At 48.7% G+C, this 18,005-nt stretch overlaps 1 protein-coding gene across 1 annotated transcript in view; it reads left to right on the top strand.

Moving 5' to 3' along the window:
* The window catches only part of LOC135896892 (uncharacterized), a 102,069-nt gene that overhangs the window by 4,584 nt on the left and 79,480 nt on the right, over window positions 1–18,005 (top strand). Inside the window, exon 2 of the mRNA XM_065425398.2 lies at window positions 17,484–17,759. Within this exon, the coding sequence (XP_065281470.2) occupies window positions 17,484–17,759 (276 nt within the window). The remainder of the gene's footprint in view (window positions 1–17,483; window positions 17,760–18,005) is intronic.

Below are 18,005 nucleotides of genomic sequence, written 5' to 3'. Positions count from 1 at the left end.
GCAGACAACCCTATCAAGATTATGTTTTGACAAGAGGTCAACCGCACGTTGCTTAACTACCGAAGGCTTGAGTTTTACTGGCTGTAAATGCTTTTCTATGGCTGAAATCGCTTTTTCAGAAAACATGTCATCTGGCATAATTACGAAATAACCTTTCTTGTCAGATAATACTGGTCTAAGTTTATGCTCCACAAGGTAATTAACTAACGGTTAATTGGACAATGTCAGACGTCTTAAAATGAGAATTTGATTGTTTAATGCTAGCAATGCAATCTGAAATATAGCGCGAGCGTTCTTCTTCCGGGACGAACCTGGTTATGCAGCGCGGTATGCTTAAAACGTCAACGGGCTTTACGTTAGACTTAAAACAGTGCTTCTGACCTAAAGCAAGGATTTTTCGATGGATGTTACTTACGATGGCGTCTCCGATGACGCCTCAGCTTTTTTTTTGCATAATGAATCCTTACCAACTAGCTCAGCTTTCTGTCATTCTAAGCTCATATACTTGCCGTAACTGAAACATGGCTTACACCTAATATTCCACCTAAGCTCTCGCTTTTTGATTCTGAGCATGGTGAAGATGTTTCTCATCTTTGGAACAAGTTCAATTAGTGTCATCATGCATTGACAGGATTGTTCCTTTGCGTAGAAAGATTACAAAGCGCCGGAACCCATGGATTAGTCCGGACATAATCCATCTGAAGCGGTGTATTAAACGAAAAAGGAAGGGTAAAACTACGTCAGCATTAACCGACCTTCAAGAACAGCTCGTAACTAAATTGAAGCTTGCGCGTAGTAAATTTTATGCCCAAACATTTACAGCTTTTTTGAAGGAATCTCCTGGGAAATTCTGGCGCTACTTGTCAGGTTCCCAACCGTGTGTGAAAGATCTGACGATTAATGGTAACATGTGTAGAAACCTTACTTTAATTGTAAATGAATTCAACACTACTTTTCACCAAGCGTTTAAAAGACCAAATGTCCAATATTTACGAACGCACTAGCCTCACCTACCGCGCGTTGCAAACTCAATGCCTGACCTAGTTCTTGGTCGCGAGAGAATACTTTCTTTTCTTCTAAATGTAAAAATGAAAAAGTGAAGCGGCGCTGAAGGCATACCGATTGCCTTCCTTCTAAGGTACTCAGAGATTGTGTCACATTACCTTTATGTTCTGTTGAACGCATCACTCAACCAAAGCTCCTTACCCGCAGATTGGCTCACGGCAAGAATAGTTCCCGTATTTAAATCGGGAAACAGGCTAAAAGCTTGTAGCTACAGACCAATTTCTCTCATATGCACATGCTGTAAATTACTCGAACATGTAATAGCTTACCATATATCTCAGCACCTTGAACTAAAAAAATTCTTCTTTGATATCAGAATGGTTTCCGGAAGACTGTCTCAATAGCTACACAATTTAATTTCAGTTATACATGATTTCGCTTCAGCTCTAGATAATTGTAGGCAGATAGATGCTGTTTTTGACATGTAAAAACTTTTGATCGTGTCCCACACATTTTACTCATTGACAGATTAAGGGATGCCGGGCTTCCTGAGAGATTGATAGTTCGGTTGCAGGCTTATCTGAATAATTGCTTTCAGTTTGTGGATGGAGTGTTCGTTTGTTAGGTCTGCTAATCTGCCGTATTGTCTTGGGTGCCAGAAGGTTCCGTGCTTGGTCCCCTGTTGTTTTTAGTTTATATAACCTGCATTGCTTCTAACATCGAACATCCTGTTACAGTAAAATTGTTTGTGATGACTCCATGATGTCTAGTGTTGTCAATAGCTCCTTTTGCCAAGCACTACTGAACAATAGACTCTGTAAACTCGAGGACTGGTGCGAGCGAAATGGTATGCAAATTAATTTTTATAAAACAGTTGCTATGACAATAACCACAAAGAAAGATCCACTGTCGCATACGTACGACATTGCCAATAAAACTATTCAATCAGTAACGTCTGTCAAATATTTAGGACTAACTATCACAAGCAACCTAAAAGGGACAAAGATTTGAAGACCGTCTGTACAACAGCGCTTAATAAACCTGGGTTTGGGTTCAGGAAATTAAAAGACTCACCGTCAAGTGTTAAATTCGAGGCATGCCGCACTTCGGGGCCCATACTACGTTAAAGATATTGCACAAGTAGAACGAATTCAGCGCCTCGCTGCCCGATTTATTGTATCTGACTATCGGTCTTCTTCATCTGTTACTGACATGTTGCAGCTACTGAATCTGGAACCCCTCCGTGTACGCCGAAAAATTGCGAGACTAAACATGCTTTATTTGATCTATCAGAACCAGATCGGTCTGCTGCGCCAAACTTATCTTTCCCGCGCAAAACACAGGTCTTTTAGAATTAACCAGTCCAATGTTATCCGCCCGTACTTTGCGAGGACGAAGATTTTTCAGAAGTCTTTTTTCCGCTCACAATTGAAGAGTGGAATTGTCTGCCAGCGTCTGTTGAGTGTGCAAATGTATATTTCTTTGTGAAATCTTTGTAGTTGCACTTGATGTAAACCTCTCCTGCTAGGGCAGCATTGCTGCCTGCAGTATTTTGAAATAAATAAATAAATAAATAAATAAATAAATAAATAAATAAATAAATAAATAAATAAATAAATAACAAAGACGACCTGACGACGCCACATACCAGCGACACGTCAACGCGACGCAGCCGTGATCCGACGCAAAGGCATAACTGTAACGCAGGACAAAGAATCACCGACCTCGACGTGCTTCTCGACGGCCACGCAGTCAACGCCTTAGTAGACAGAGGAGATGATTACTCCGTCATGAGTGAACCCATCGCCGCGCAGTTAAGGAAAGTTAAGACTGCAAGGGAAGGCCCGTCAATTCGGACCGCTGGAGGATACCTCATAACGCCTACTGGAATCCGCACAGCAAGAATATCCATTCATGACCGGACTTACCCTGCCTCCTTCGTTATCCTCCAACAGAGTTCACGAGCATGGACTTCTTGAACCAACACAGTGCAATCATCGACCTGAAGTCGAAGTCAATAACTCTGTCGGAAGATCAAGCTATACCCTCGGAGAGCCCTCGTAGTCACCACTCCCTGAGTGTGCTCGAAGATCAAGTGAGCATCCCACCTCGCTCCAGCATTGTTATTTCGGTCGGCACCGAGACATCCGCTGACGTAGAAGGCGTCATCGAAGGCAACCAACGTCTACTGCTAGACCGTGAAATTTGCGTCGCAAGAGGAATCGCTTGACTGCGCGGAGGAAATACGAAAGTGTTGCTGACAAACTTCAGCCAGGAGTTCAAGCACATCAACAAGGGCGCGACGATCGCGTACATCGAGGAAATTCTGGAGACCAGCAATGTGTTCGTCCTCTCGGATTCTGCCGCATCTACCCCGACGACCGTAGTTCCTGGGCCAGACTTCGCCATAAATCCAAGTCTCCCCGTGATTAAGCAGCAACAGCTCAGAAGTCTGCTTCGACGATACAAAGACTGCTTTTCGAGGTTATCAAGAATTCGACAAACACCAGACGCAAAGGATCGCATAATAATTGAAGAGTGCGCTCGACCACCCCGCCAGAGCCCTTACCGAGTCTCGACGCGAGAACGCCAAGCTATAAGACAAGTCGACGAAATGCTGCGCGACGACATCATCCAGGCGTCGAAAAGCCCGTGCGCATCTCCTGTATTAGGAAGGAACAGCGCCAACTAAGACGATCACAAGAACGGAGAACGACACAGGACAAGCGCCAAGTGTCCTGTGTCGTTCTCCCCTCTTGTGATCGTCTTAGTTGGCGCTGTTCCTTCCTAATTCAAGTACGCACCATCTAGCCCAAATGAATGTTCTCCTGAGCATCTCCTGTAGTCTTGGTGAAGAAAAAGGACGGAACCCTACGTTTCTGCGTCTATTATCGTTGACTTAACAAGATCCCGAAGAAGGACGTATACCGCATTCCAAGGATAGACGACGCATTAGGTCGGCTCTGAAACGCAAAATACTTCTCGTCGATGGATCTCAAGTCTGGCTACTGGCAAATAGAAGTCGACGAGAGAGATCGCGAAAAGACCGCCTTCATCACGCCAGACGGCCTCTACGAGTTCAAGGTCATGCAATTCGGACTGTGCTCGGCGCCTGCAACGGTCCAGTGCGTCATGGACACGGTGTTAGAAGGATTGAAGTGGCAGACCTGTCTTGTTTACTTGGATGATGTCGTCCTGTTCGCCGGAAATTTCGACGATCACCTTAGGCGGCTCTCGATAGTACTAGAGGCCATCAAGTCATCAGGGCTTACTCTGAAGACGGAAAAGTGCCGCTTTGCTTACGATGAGCTTCTGTTTCTAGGCAACGTCATCAGCAAATCTGGAGTGCGCCCTGACCCTTACAAGACAGGTGCCATCGCAGAGTCCCCGCAGCCCACCGAGAAGAAGGCAGTGCGTAGATTCCTTGGCATGTGTGTCTACTATAGGCGCTTTATCACTTCACATCACATCACTTTATTTTCCTTAAAGACCCCTTTCGGGGTGTTACATAAGGGGGGGGGGGATTTACAAGATGCAGGCGTTCACAGAAGTCGAAAATGTGGATGGACAAGTTATGGCAGCGACATGGTGAGGAAGGCCGTTCCAGTCATTTGCTTTTCGTGAAAAAAAATGAGTTCATGAAGGTAGTAGTACGGGCTCGTCGACGCAAAACTTGAAGAGGGTGGCCGATGCGATGGGGTCTGCGTGGTGGGTGTGCGCAGATGTATGGTTCTTGTCTGAGGGGCGAATAAACAAACTTGTGATACAAAACAAGACTGGATATGCGACGGCGAGCAGAAAGATCACACAAACCTGATTGTAATTTTAGAGATGATATGCTAACGTCGCATGAGTATGAAGAGTGAATAAATCTGGTAGCTCGGTTTTGTACAGCTTCGATGGCATTTGTTAAATATGCTTGATGAGGGTTCCAGATGGGTGATGCGTATTCCAGTTTAGTTCTGATAAGTGAGATGTATGCTTGTAGTCTGACGTGTTGAGGGCTTCCCCCAGGTGACGTTTTAAGAAACCTAATGTTTTATTAGCTGATGATATTAGGTTAGTTACGTGCAGTCGCCAAGATAAGTCATCAGAAATGGTGATACCTGAGTATTTGTAAGACTGGACTAGGTCAACAGGGGAGTTAGATTTACAAAGGACTTCTCACTCATCGCGGAGCCGCTAACACATCTAACCAAATGTGATCTAACCTAGTCCTCAGTGCCTTCCTAGATCAGACGAAAGACGCCCTTGAGTGGGTTATATCTTATGCTAGCCGGTCGCTGTCGAAAGCGCAAGGCAATTATTCTACGACTGAAAAGGAACACCTCGCCACCATTTGGGCTACAGTAAAATTCCGCCCTTACCTATATGGCAGGTCACTCGAAGGGGTCAGCAACCATCACGCGTTCTGTTGGCTAGCTAACTTAATGTACCCGTCAGGACGACTGGCGCGGTGGAGCATCAGATTGCAAGAATATGACGTCACGATAATCTACAAGACCGGACTAAAACACTCTGACGCCGACTGCCTATGACGCGCCCCAATCGCCGCGAGACGACGACGGCTTCCTTGGAATAATAAGCGCGGATGATTTAACTAGACATCAGCGAGCAGACCCGGAGCTTAAAGGCCTCGTCGAGTATTTCGAAGGGAACACCGACGTTGTCCCTAGGGCGTTTAAGCGTGGATTGTCTTCGTTCAGGCTTCAAAACAACCTGCTCATGAAAAATAACTTCTCACCAGTCTGCGCCAACTACCTTCTTGTTGTTCCGTTAGCGCTGCGTCCAGAAGTCTGTATACCCAACATGACGATCCAGCCGCTGGGCACCTCGGCTTCTCCCTGATGCTGTCGAGGATACAGGCAAGGTATTACTGGCCTCGTCTGACCGCCGACGTCGCCCGTTAATTCAACACATGCCGAGACTGTCAGCGACGCAAGACACCACCGACAAGGCCAGCAGCATTACTACAGCCGATCGAACCTCCTTGCCAACCATTTCAGCAGATCGGGATCGATTTGTTGGGACCGTTTCCGACGTCAACATCCGGAAATATATGGATCATCGCCGCGACGGACTATCTCACCCGCTTCGCTGAAACTGAAGCTCTACCGAAAGGAAGCGCAGCATAAGTGGCGAAATTTTTCGTCGAGAACATCCTGCTGCGACATGGGGCCCCAGAAGTCCTCATCACCGACAGAGGAACGGCCGTTACAGCAGAGCTCGCCCAAGCCATTCTGCAATACAGCCAGACAAGCCACAGGAAGACAACTTCCTACCACCAGCAGACGAATGGTCTCACGGAGCGCCTGAACAAAACCCTCGTCGGCATGCTAGCAATGTACGTCGACATGGAACACAAGACCTGGGATGCCCTTCTGCCGTGCGTAACCTTCGCTTACTGCACGGCGATCCTACAAACAACACAGATCACGCCGTTCAAGCTAGTTTACGGCAGGAACCCGACGACGACGCTCGAAACCATGCTGCCGCAGGTCAGTGACGAGGAGAATCTTGACGTCGCTGCCTATCTCCAGCGCGCCGAAGAAACCCGACAGCTCGCCCGCCTACGGATCAAGAACCAGCAGAGGACCGACAGCCGACACTACAACCTTCGATGACGCTTCGCCGAGTACCAGCGCCACGACCGTGTTTGGGTTTGGACCCCGATACGCCGACGAGGACTCAGTGAGAAACTATTGCGAGGCTATTTCGGACCCTACAACGTCATCCGACCTATTGGCGCACTGGACTACGAGGTCGTGCCAGACGGCATTTCGCAGTCACAGCGGCGCTGCGCACGATCTGAAGTTATCCCCGTAGTGCGTCTTAAACCTTTTTACGCACGCTGATGTACGAACTTGCTTGTTTTGTTGTTTCTTTGCTACGGGAGTTTTTTTATTACTTTCGTTTATTTGCAGCATCGAGTCGATGCTTTTTAAAATGTTATCGACGCTTTCATCCGCTGTCTGTGACGGAACGTAGAGGAATCTGATTGCATGTGCGTGCGACGCGAATTACGTAGAACTTTGGGGAAGGGACGTGGGTCTCACCGATTATTCTATGTTCAGACTACGCTCGTAAGGCGCCGATTTTTCGTAACATGCGTAAGCGGAAGCGCAACAAGCATATGCGTCTATAGACAGTTTTAGTTACACGTACGTAGAGGCTTTGCGTACGTAGAGCTTCTACGTGTCCGCAGTGCGCATGCGTAAAACGTAGCGCGCGCGCGCGCGTCTCACGGACGTACGTGAGATTCAATTCTTTGCGTGCGTTTTTTGCGCATGTAGACAGCATCGCTCGGGAGTTCCGCAAGATCACGAACAAGCGATAGCGGGCCGCGCGCGCGCAGACGGCTTGCATTGAAACACGGCGACAGGATCGAATTGGCTACCGCCGTGTTCACATTTCCCGATAGATGGGTAGTACCCTCTTAGATAGATAGTACCCTCTTGGAGTGCGTCGCGTACGTGTAGCTAAAAGCGTTTCAGAAGGCGTGCACGTAAGGTACGTAGGCTTTTCACGTTTGCGTACGTGAAGCCTCTACGTACGTGTAACTAAAACTGTCTTATTTCAGACTGCGAACGTAAAGGTACCAACGTGCGCAATTCATGAGAAAATCGTGGGTGAGAGTGTTAAAGGGTCGGCAACATTTACGACTGTGATATTACAACCGTTGCGACACAGCCAATGACCGATAAGCTTTCGGTTTTCAACAACCGGTGACGACACTTGCGTCCTCCCGTCTGCAGACAGCTCCGGGCGCGGGAAGTGCCATTCCGCCATTCCGTGCGCACAATTACGTTGGCTGTGTTCGTGAAAATTTGTGGAGTGCGCCTTGCGAGACTGTTTTAATTTAATGTGTTTTATCCGCCGAGGAAATCGATGGCCGCAGATGCGTGCTCCGAACTTCGATGAGTGGTCTCACTGGGTTTTCAAGGAAGCGGCACTGCTGGGGCGACATGCGCATGAAGTTATGAAACATCGCAGCGTCACCAACTCGGAGCTTGGCGGAAAGGTTGTGAAAATCACCGTCCACGGCCCTGTCGAGAAATACTTGCCGCACCCAAACCCTTCTGCGCCGCCTTCGCGTCGTCTTTGGGTGATTGAATACATGATAAGTTTGTTGTGAGCGTGAATTTCTTCGATCTCGGCCGGCGCTCGCATGTTGACAGGAGCCATATTGGACCGCTGGTGACGTCGATTCTGCAGCTACAAATTTGATTGGCCTGTTGTAAAAGCCGTAATTTGCGCAGCAGTAAATGCAAGGTAAATGTACCTGGTAGCGAAGCTTCCATAGGAGCCCATACGTTCAAAACATGGTGGTCCATCGGCGGTCCATGGGGCTTAGCACCATCTGTATGTGGTGGGAACACTTCCGGCGGAAGGAAAAATAATGTGACGCCATGTCCGTTAAAAGCAGGGGCCGAATCTTATAACGGTTCGGTTGGAGAACCGTTCCTTTGGCCTCACCTGATTGGCCAAAATTTCGATTACGTCACAGGTCATCAGAGGCAGCGGGGCGGTATCGCAATTTTCGAATACGTCACGCATCTGTCAATCATCTTCAAAGCGAACCGGTCGTAGGAACCGGCGAAGGGGTAGACCGCTTTGGGTTCCGTTGCTGTGGCTTGGCTGTTGGCTTGTGACCCTGGCCGCGCGCGCCGGTCGCGCGTCCCCGGAGACACGCGGGCGTCGCGCGCGCGTGCGTTGGTTGCTTCGGAGGCTTGCCTTCGTCGTCTGCTTGGCGTTGCTCTTTCGGTGTCGACCACGGCTGGAAATGCGATACGCTTTCGAAGAAGTGACGGATAATGAGTTGCATCGCCCTTGCTGGCTTTCTAAGTAGACCTTTAGCAAGCTACGCTATCAAATGGAGGAGACTCGGCTGCAAGCGTACGAGTGGCCATTCCACGCAGAGGAAGGAATATTGCGCGCTGCGGTTCATCGCCACCGGCCTGCAGCTCCCAGAGCTCAGTCGGACGCGAAGCATTCATCGGAATTGCCCATATCTCTGCTGCCGGCATTGTCCACAAAGTTGCTCTCGCAATTACTGTGTTGGCCGGTTGAAGGGCTGGGTCAGCTTTGCCGTGACCGCAGTTTCAAAGTCAATGCTAAGGAGATATTTGCATGGTGAGATCGAATTCCCAGTGCTATCGCCAGTGTGAATAGCTCACAGATTGCCGTTCAGCAATCAGAAGGGTTCAACCTAGGCTGGTTCAGTGCTTCCTTCGTTCGGCTGATAAAACTATACAGTCAGGACGGGAAGGTATTGTGGAGCTCTCTTATTTGGCTGCCCTTTTTTCTCTAGTTCGGTAGTGCCATACTTTGTCTCTCAATTTCACGGCACAGCGCGCACCGTCAGCACCAAACTCTTCGATTTGACTTCGCGCAGACAATGCAGGGCCCGTATACCCTAATGTTCGATTTAAGTTCCACTGCTTCTATCACGGGACGCGCCGTGGGGCAGATCGCACGGATAGCGGCAGCGCGGCGGCGAGCGAGTCATGTCCGAGCCGATGACGAAGGGCGAAAAAAGAAGGAAAATTGATATAGTCGGCTAGTAAAGGTGTCCCAAAGAACCAGTTCACGGTTTTGTCGCGCTAGCTACTTGAGAAGTGCTGGCAGTGCGTTCCTGTTGCCTGCATCGTGCGAGCTCCTGGTAGCAGACGACATAGCGCTGCGCTCTGCCAACTCCGTGGCCAACTCATCTACGCTTACGATACCGCCTGTGGGCTGAGAATGAAAAAGAATGACATTAATAAATTACTTCTGCATTGCGTAAACGCCCGGCACCACAAGTTTATACTTCAATACTTGGCGTATAATATTTAATTTATATTTTACATTTGTTTAGCAAGCAGAAACATTCTGCAATTCCTCGATTAGCTCGTCATATAGTGACGTATACTTCAGAGGTGGCACCCTCTCATCTATTGGTCGCGTCCTCCCCTTCTTGCACCGCCGGCTTGGGAGTGGCACATGAAGTGACGTAAGTGGCGAAGCGAACGGTTCGTATTCCGAACCGTTATAAGATTCGGCCCCAGAAGTGACGTCATTTTGTTTTTGAAGGCTCGAAATTTGTTTTGTTGTTCTTCCTTTGGAGCTATATATTCAAATGCCCTGCCATTCGACTTGATGGGCGTTTCGAGCTTTCAGCGTGGAAAGCGATGCAGGAAAAGGCCAGCCGTACGGTTGTCGAAATCGCATCCCTGCACAGATCATACTTTCTTTTGTCGGATGCCAAGCCCGTCGGCCAGCGCAGTCGCACGAAAACAACTACACAATTATCTGGCGGTCGTAACTCACTACATTTGATTGAACAGATTAAGAAGCAATGAAGCTACCCGCGTCACCAAATTCAGACAAACTTTGACAAGCAAGAAAGCACAAACTGTGAGGGGGGCGTATTTCAAGAGGTGATACGAGTGCGCCTTTCTGCCCATTTCAAGACGTGCATTGCATTGCGAGTGATAGTGACGTCAGCGCCCCCTGTAGCGATGGGCGCTTAAAGGAAATGCATTTTTCTAATAATAATAAAATTAAACTTGTATTTTCTTAACTCGTCAAGAATGTATAAAATTGTCTAGGAATTTTATTTTCGTTGAATGAATCTAACTGTGTCTCGTTTGAATTAAAAAACGCGTTTTTCTTTCCCAATGTCTCCCACAACGTCTCCCACGCCGCCATTATGGAGGGGATTAACACCACTAATTGCGGGAAGAAAGTCCATGACTATATCAGAAGCTTCCTAACCGACAGAACAGCGACAGTAGGCCTAGGAGACCTACGGAGTGACGCCTTTCAAACGCCATGCAAGGGCACTCCGCAGGGCTCAGTAATCTCGCCAGTACTCTTCAACATAGCGATGGTCAACCTTACCAAGAAACTTAGCAAGATCCAAGGAATCAGTCGCGCAATGTACGCGGACGACATAACGATCTGGACTACTCAAGGCTCACTAGGGGATAAACAAGAGGCACTACAAGAAGCTGCCACCTGCATCGAAGAATACACAAAGCAAAGAGGCCTCAGATGCTCCACGGAGAAATCTGAACTCCTCCGGGTGGGCAGACACCCCACTGATGCCCCGCTTGAAGTAAGGCTAGAAGGACAGAACGTCCCGGAACAAAAGATGATTAGAATCCTCGGCATGTGGTTGCAAGGAAGCCGGAAATGCAGCCACACAATTTGCCTGCTAAACAAAGCAGCAGGACAGGTGGGCCGAATGATTAGCAGAGTGGCACACAAGCGATATGGCATGAAAGAGGAGGACACACTCAGGTTGGTCAACAGCCTGATAGTCAGCCGGGTCACATAGTCACTGCCGTACCATGCAATCACCAAAACCGAAAAAGAGCAAGTGGAGACCATCCTCCGGAAAGCGTATAAAACAGCTCTCCACCTCCCAAGGAACACATCCAACGACAAACTCATGCAACTTGGAATCAGCAACACTTTTGAAGAACTAAGGGAATGCCAGCTCAACGCACAAGTATGAAGACTCAGCAATACAACGACGGGAAGGGCGCTCCTGACAAAGCTAGGTCGGGAAGTAGAAAAATCACAAAGTAGCAGGGCCACAATACCAGACCCACTAAGAAAGAAACTACGCATACAACCTATCCCTCGCAACATGGACCCAAACCTCCATGCGAGTAGGAGACAGGCTAGGGCAGAGTTTTAATTACGAAAAGACGATGGGACATCGGGACAATACAGTCTATACCGATGCGTCCCTATACTCACACGCACACAAAAACAACGCGGCAGCGGTAGTAGTAAATAATCAAGGAGAATTAATCACAGGACTCACGGCCGAGGTGGCTAACATAACCGAGGCAGAGGAAATTGCTGTCGCACTGGCAGCGGAAGAAGGTTATAGAACAGGAATATCGCTCAATATTCTAACAGATTCACAAGAGGCGTGCCGGAGCTATATAAGAGGCAGAATAAGTAACACGGCGCTCAAGATCCTCAGCAGAGTTCCAATCGCTGAGAGACAACCCACACATAACATTATCTGGATACCAAGCCACGCAGGGATCAGGGGCAACGAAGGGGCGGACTGCCTAGCTCGAGGGATGACCAGCCGAGCAGGAACGTCAACCGCCCCAGAGGGGCCACAGATCAACTGCGGGAACAGCTATTCAGAGCTATTAAACCTCTATAAGGGTCTAAGATATCAATATCCGCCACCACATAAAGCATTAACAAAGGAGGAGGCCGCAGGATGGCGGAGACTGCAAACGGGCACCTTTCCAAACTTACACCTACTAAGTAGGATGTTCCCCACGCAGTATAGCGCAACCTGTCCGTGGTGTGGAGCTAAGCCAACATTATACCACATTACATGGGAGTGTACAAGAAACCAGGCATTCCACAAACACAAAACACCAAGTGCGGAGCAATGGGAGAGCTGGCTCACCAGCCGCGAGCTAGAGACTCAAAGAGCTCTAATAGCGCACGCGTGCGAGGCGGCCCGGCTCAGTGGAGCCCTGGACTAGGGGCCCATCCATGGCTGAAGAGTACTCAAGCTTCAAGAATGAAGACTTCGGCCTCGACCCGCTAAAACCTTTAAAGAGTGAATAAATTTTTCCATTATTATTCCCAATGTTTGTTCCCTCCAAATATAGTCGCGCTTCAATCGCTGCTCCCATAACCCCCCATGCTGATGTCGGTGACAATCTGTACTGAACCGCTATTCGCCCGAAGCTTCACGACCTATTTGAATCGACCTTGGTAAATGTGAACAAAGGTGCCGGCTTAACCGCCGTAACGCTTTTTACAGCCGTTACGTTCGACACGCCGAAAGAGCTGTTACGCGCGTTACGACCGTATTGTGAACACAGCTTTACTTTGGAACATTCGACGACTGATGTGTAAAAGCCGACACGCTTCACCCGCTGATCATATTTTGACGATCACCGACTGTGTTCGCCGTTCTTTAAGTGTAGCCTGTTTTAGTGGGCACAGGCTCGCCCAATAAACGGTGGTTTCATCTTTCACAGTATTGCTACTGTGGTCTTCATACGTCACTCCACGTGACAGTACTGTGTGCGTTGGTTTTGAATGAAAGAAACGTAAAAACAGGAACTTGCAGCCACGTCGCTTTGAATTTCACGAGTCTGCTACACCTCAAAACAAGTTTGGCATCGTCCGGTACTCGGGGATAGTAATCGTTAAAAAAATAAGATGAACAAGTGTCGGCGCAAATTAACAGGATATTTAACCGGGCAATATTTGCGCATAGAACGACTCACGTAGAGAAGCTACTGTCAAATACCCGATGACGCATTTGCCAGGGGAGGTGCGGTTTGAGCGAACAATTACAAAAGGAATGCGAGTTTACCAGGTCTGACGCCTGCTGAGCCAAGAAAGAAGTTGAGTTTCCTACTAAGCTACACTGGATATTTACGCTCCGTATAAAACGCTGGAAATATTGTTAAGGTACATTGCATACGCATGAAAGTGAGGAAATTGCTTTCATTGTATTCTGCCCAGGCGGCATGTAGCAGCTACCACTATCATGCAACAAAAGCATGAAAGCGGTACTCGCGGCACGGAAAACAAACACATACAGCGCCAACGTTACGCCCCTTGGAGTTGGAACTAAGCACCAGAGAGCCAGTTAGTTTTCTAGCCTTAATAACGCCATGAACATGAGCGAAACAACTGTCTGCTCTCGAAAATTATTACCGCTTCCATTTACATACCTATCGCTGCCACAAGCAAAAGTGCATAGGCTAGCTGTCCACAAGCCGCAGGTTAGACTGACAGCAATGTATTACGGCAACGTAAAACAATTTCCACGCTGAATTAGAAGCCGCAGTGTGTGCTAAGTGCCGCAGTTCTCGTTTGCCGCTCGAAATTTACACCATGATGACGGGCACTGCATATTTCACATTAAATATTACACGCTTTGCTCCCGAGCTCAATAGGAGGGCGAAACGCATTTGCACGTACCTGAAATCGGGATGCCGAAAACCGGACAACGCTTCCGAGAACGGGGCACACCGCCATAGCACGCGTACGGCCGCATCACTTGGACGTGAGGCACTTCTATCAAACATTTCACATGCGACATGTCTGACACCGATTCTGCAAATACGAGTGCACAGCCAAGTGGCAGGCCCGATTAAGTTTCTATTGAACTCATAAATCCACAATCCTGTCAAGCCCCGCAGGGGCGTCTGCGTCAGCAAGTGTTTGGTGTGTTGCGACACCACGTACCCGAGCACAGGAGGGTCGGACCCTCCCGCGGGTAGCCGTGCGCGGCTTAGCCGTGTCTGGGGAAAGGCGGATCCTGGGGGTTGAGCCAATGCCGGGTGTTTGGACCTTTACGGCCCCTCGGCGGCGGCAGGGGTATCCCTTTGGCCTCGGCGTCACGTAGACGGCACCCCCAGACTGACCCACCCGGGGGAAATCGGTAGTTGCCTTTTCCTGTCTCTCTCTCTATCCCTCCAGCCTTCGTCTTTCTCTCACTTTTCATCTCTCCTGTCTTCTCCTAGCTTCCGCTTATTTCCAATTTTTCCAGACAGCAAGGGTTAACCTTGTATGAATAGCCTACCTAGATTATCTCATTTCTGGTTATAGTGATAACGTACAGCTGGCGTTTAGAGGACCTGCTTTTTACAGTCCCTGTAGCGTCCCCTTGTAGGGCTCCACGATGGGTGGCTGGCGTTATTGCCGAAAATTAAATTATCCTATGGTAAAGTCCGTCCCACCCCTCCTTGATCGCCCTCAGAAAAGAGGATGCACCGAAGATATATTTAAGTTCTTTGGTCGTGAAAGGCCCAACTTCCCACGATTTCATGTCATTCACTCGGAAAAGTCAGATACCCAAGTACGCACAATTTCCCCATTCCTAGTATCAAAGTCTTTAACTGTGGCTCTTGGTCTATGTTACAAGGCAACAAGGATGGCAAGTGGAGATCTCTTGGAGCTCCAGGATCTGAAACAATCCGAAAAGTTACCTAGTCTCGTGTAATTTGGGGACGTTCAAGTGACAGTGACTCCGCACCGCACTATGAACACTACCCGCGGCGTTGTCTCAGACATGATTTGCTTCAGCTGACAGACGCAGAGCTCTTGGAGGGCTTTAGTGAGAAGAATGTCGTTAATGTGAAAAGAATAAAGATGAGACGGGATGGTAAAGAGATTGCGACCAAACACCTAACACTCACCTTCAATTCAAGTGTACTTCCCGAGTCAATTGAGGCCGGGTACATAAAGCTCCGTGTTAGGCCTTACGTGCCCAATCCACTCCGATGTTTGAAATGCCAGCGCTTCGGCCACAGCTCGCAGAGCTGCCGGGGCCGCCAAACATGTGCGAAATGCAGTGCCCACGAACACACCACTGAAGCATGTGCGAACGCTCTCCACTGTGTAAACTGTGATGGGGAGCACGCCGCGTACTCGCGGTCGTGTCCATCCTGGAAAAAAGAATAGGAAATTGTAACAGTAAAAGTAAAGGAAAATATAAGTTTCAAGGAGGCACGCATGCGGGTATCCTACCTGCCCAAGAAAACCTTTGCCGATGTGGCGCGTCACGGGGCAGCGTCACAATGGCCTTCGGCGGCTGTCCGACCCACAAGCAGTGAGTCGGCTGTTACGCCATCTGCCCCCGCGGTAGTTCCAGCTAGCGCTGCTCCGTCAACCGAGAAGAAGGGACCATCGACCTCGAAGGTGGGCGCAGCCGAGGCTGCCTCAACCTCCCAGGTCCCTTCCAGCGCTGGCAACGGTCGGCGCAGCCAAATCCCTCAGGGAGCCCCATCGCCCTCCGGGCTGGCGGGCGCAGGGGGCTTGCCCTCCAAGGCGGGACTCTCTTTGGTAACTTCTCGCTCGCAAGAGCACGTGTCCGGCGCCTCACAAGAGGTGATGGATACTACACCTATCCCCACAGCGTTCCAAGTGCCTAAGGAGCGGTGAGGCTCCCTCGAACGCTTCAGAAAGGGCGAAACCCCGATTACAGGGCCTCGAAAGAGCTCTGTAATCTAATCTCTGAAATCTCTGTAATTAATACTCCTGTTTCTGTACACACAGCACCTATTTACTACCAACATGGATACACAGATAACTCGATGGAACGTCAGCGGTCTCCTAAGAAACCTTGATGACGTGCAAGAACTCATCCATAAACACAATTCAAAAGGGCTGTGCTTACAGGAAACACAATTAAAATCTAAACACACAAACTTTCTCCGAAAGTATGTTACGTTTCGCAAAGACCGCGAGGATGCTGTCGCATCATCTGGTGGTGTAGCCATCATTGTTGAAAGAAGTGTAGCGTGTCAGCATTTAAAGCTCCAAACGGCCCTTGAGGCGGTGGCCGTTCGAGCCGTACTTCTAAATAAACGCATTACAACCTGCTCTCTGTATATACCACCACATTATCACCTTCACAGACGCGACTTAGAATCATTAATAGATGAGCTCCCGGAGCCCCATTTGATTCTTGGTGATTTTAATGCACACAGTAGTTTGTGGGGCGATTCACGCTGTGATGCGCGAGGTCGCGTCATTGAACAGGTATTTTTTCCTCTGGATCATGTTTCTTGAATACGAAGGCGCCCCCATATTTTAACCTGGCCAACAAGACATACTCTGCCATAGATCTCAGCATTTCATCACCGACGCTTTTAACCTACTTTAAATGGAATGTGCTTAACAACCCGTATGGGAGTCACCACTTCCCAATCATGCTAAGTAGGCCGAAGCAAGATCATGCTCCCCCGCAGGCCCCTCGATGGAAGGTTGACTCAGCCGATTGGGAGCGGTACCGAACTCTTACACACATGACTTGGACTGAGATGTCTGGTATAACTATAGATGATGCTGTTGCATATTTCACAGCTTTTATACTTGATGCTGCCTGTAAATGTATTACTCAAGCGAGCGGCATGGGTTCCAAGCGGCGTGTTCCGTGGTGGAACGATGCATGTAGGCAAGCACGGAGGAAACAGAACAAAGCGTGGGCGATGCTTCGCGATTCTCCGACAGCAGAAAACCTGGAAAACATTAAACATGTCAAATCTCAGGCAAGGAGAACGCGCCAACAAACAAGACGAGAGAGTTGGGCGAAGTTTATATCAAGCATAAACTCGTACACAGATGAGAGAAAAGTCTGGAATAGAGTGAAGAAAGTTAATGGGCAACAAACGCATTCCCTGCTTTTAGCGAATAGCCACGGAGAAAGCCAGGAAGATCAAGCCAACTTTCTTGGTGCACATTTTGAACACATATCCAGCTCCTCACACTACTCCGAAACCTATCTAAAATACAAAACATGAATAGAGAAGCAAAAATAAAAAAACAAAATGTGCAAAAAGTGAGGCATACAACGAACCATTCTGCATAGCAGAACTGCAGGCAGCATTTAACTGGTTTAATACATCCGCCCCAGGTTCAGACCACGTTCATCGCGGCACGGCAGCGTTCATCGGAACATGTCACATTTTGCTTTGCTCGTTGTGCAGGTGCTCCTTCTTTTCCGGCCGCTGCCACGTTCTGCGCACCCGGCTTCCACAGAGGAGGCGCCGCGGAACCTTCAATCAAGAAATACTTGGGAAACTGCGACTTCTTCTGACAGTTATCTGGACTACGACAAGCCAATCAGCGTCTCACTGCACTGGAACCACAGAGCAGTGACGTCACCGGATCCCTCTATAAAGGCTGCAGTCAACCCCCATGGGCTCAGAGGGCACGGTCGCGTTCATCGGAACATGTCACATTTTGCTTGGCTCGTTGTGCAGGTCAGTTTTCACAATTCATACCATTGCTTACGTACCAGTTGTTACGGTCTTGTGATGCTGCCGTGCCCTCGGACTTGCATAAGCATTCTTGATGATTGTTGGTCTGTGTTCGTACTTCTGTTATGTGGTGATGCGGAAACGAATCCCGGTCCTCGCGGTGATAATGAACCAACACTTAGCACAATCTTGGCAGAATTAAAAAGTCTGAAACTTGCCGATTCAAAGCGCGACGCTACTCTTGCTGAA

This window comes from Dermacentor albipictus, chromosome 7 (genome assembly GCF_038994185.2).
Source record: "Dermacentor albipictus isolate Rhodes 1998 colony chromosome 7, USDA_Dalb.pri_finalv2, whole genome shotgun sequence".
NCBI classification, from domain to species: Eukaryota; Metazoa; Arthropoda; class Arachnida; order Ixodida; family Ixodidae; genus Dermacentor; species Dermacentor albipictus.
The sequence above is the reverse complement of the archived record's forward strand: the minus strand, read 5'-3'. Positions and strand labels throughout refer to the sequence as shown.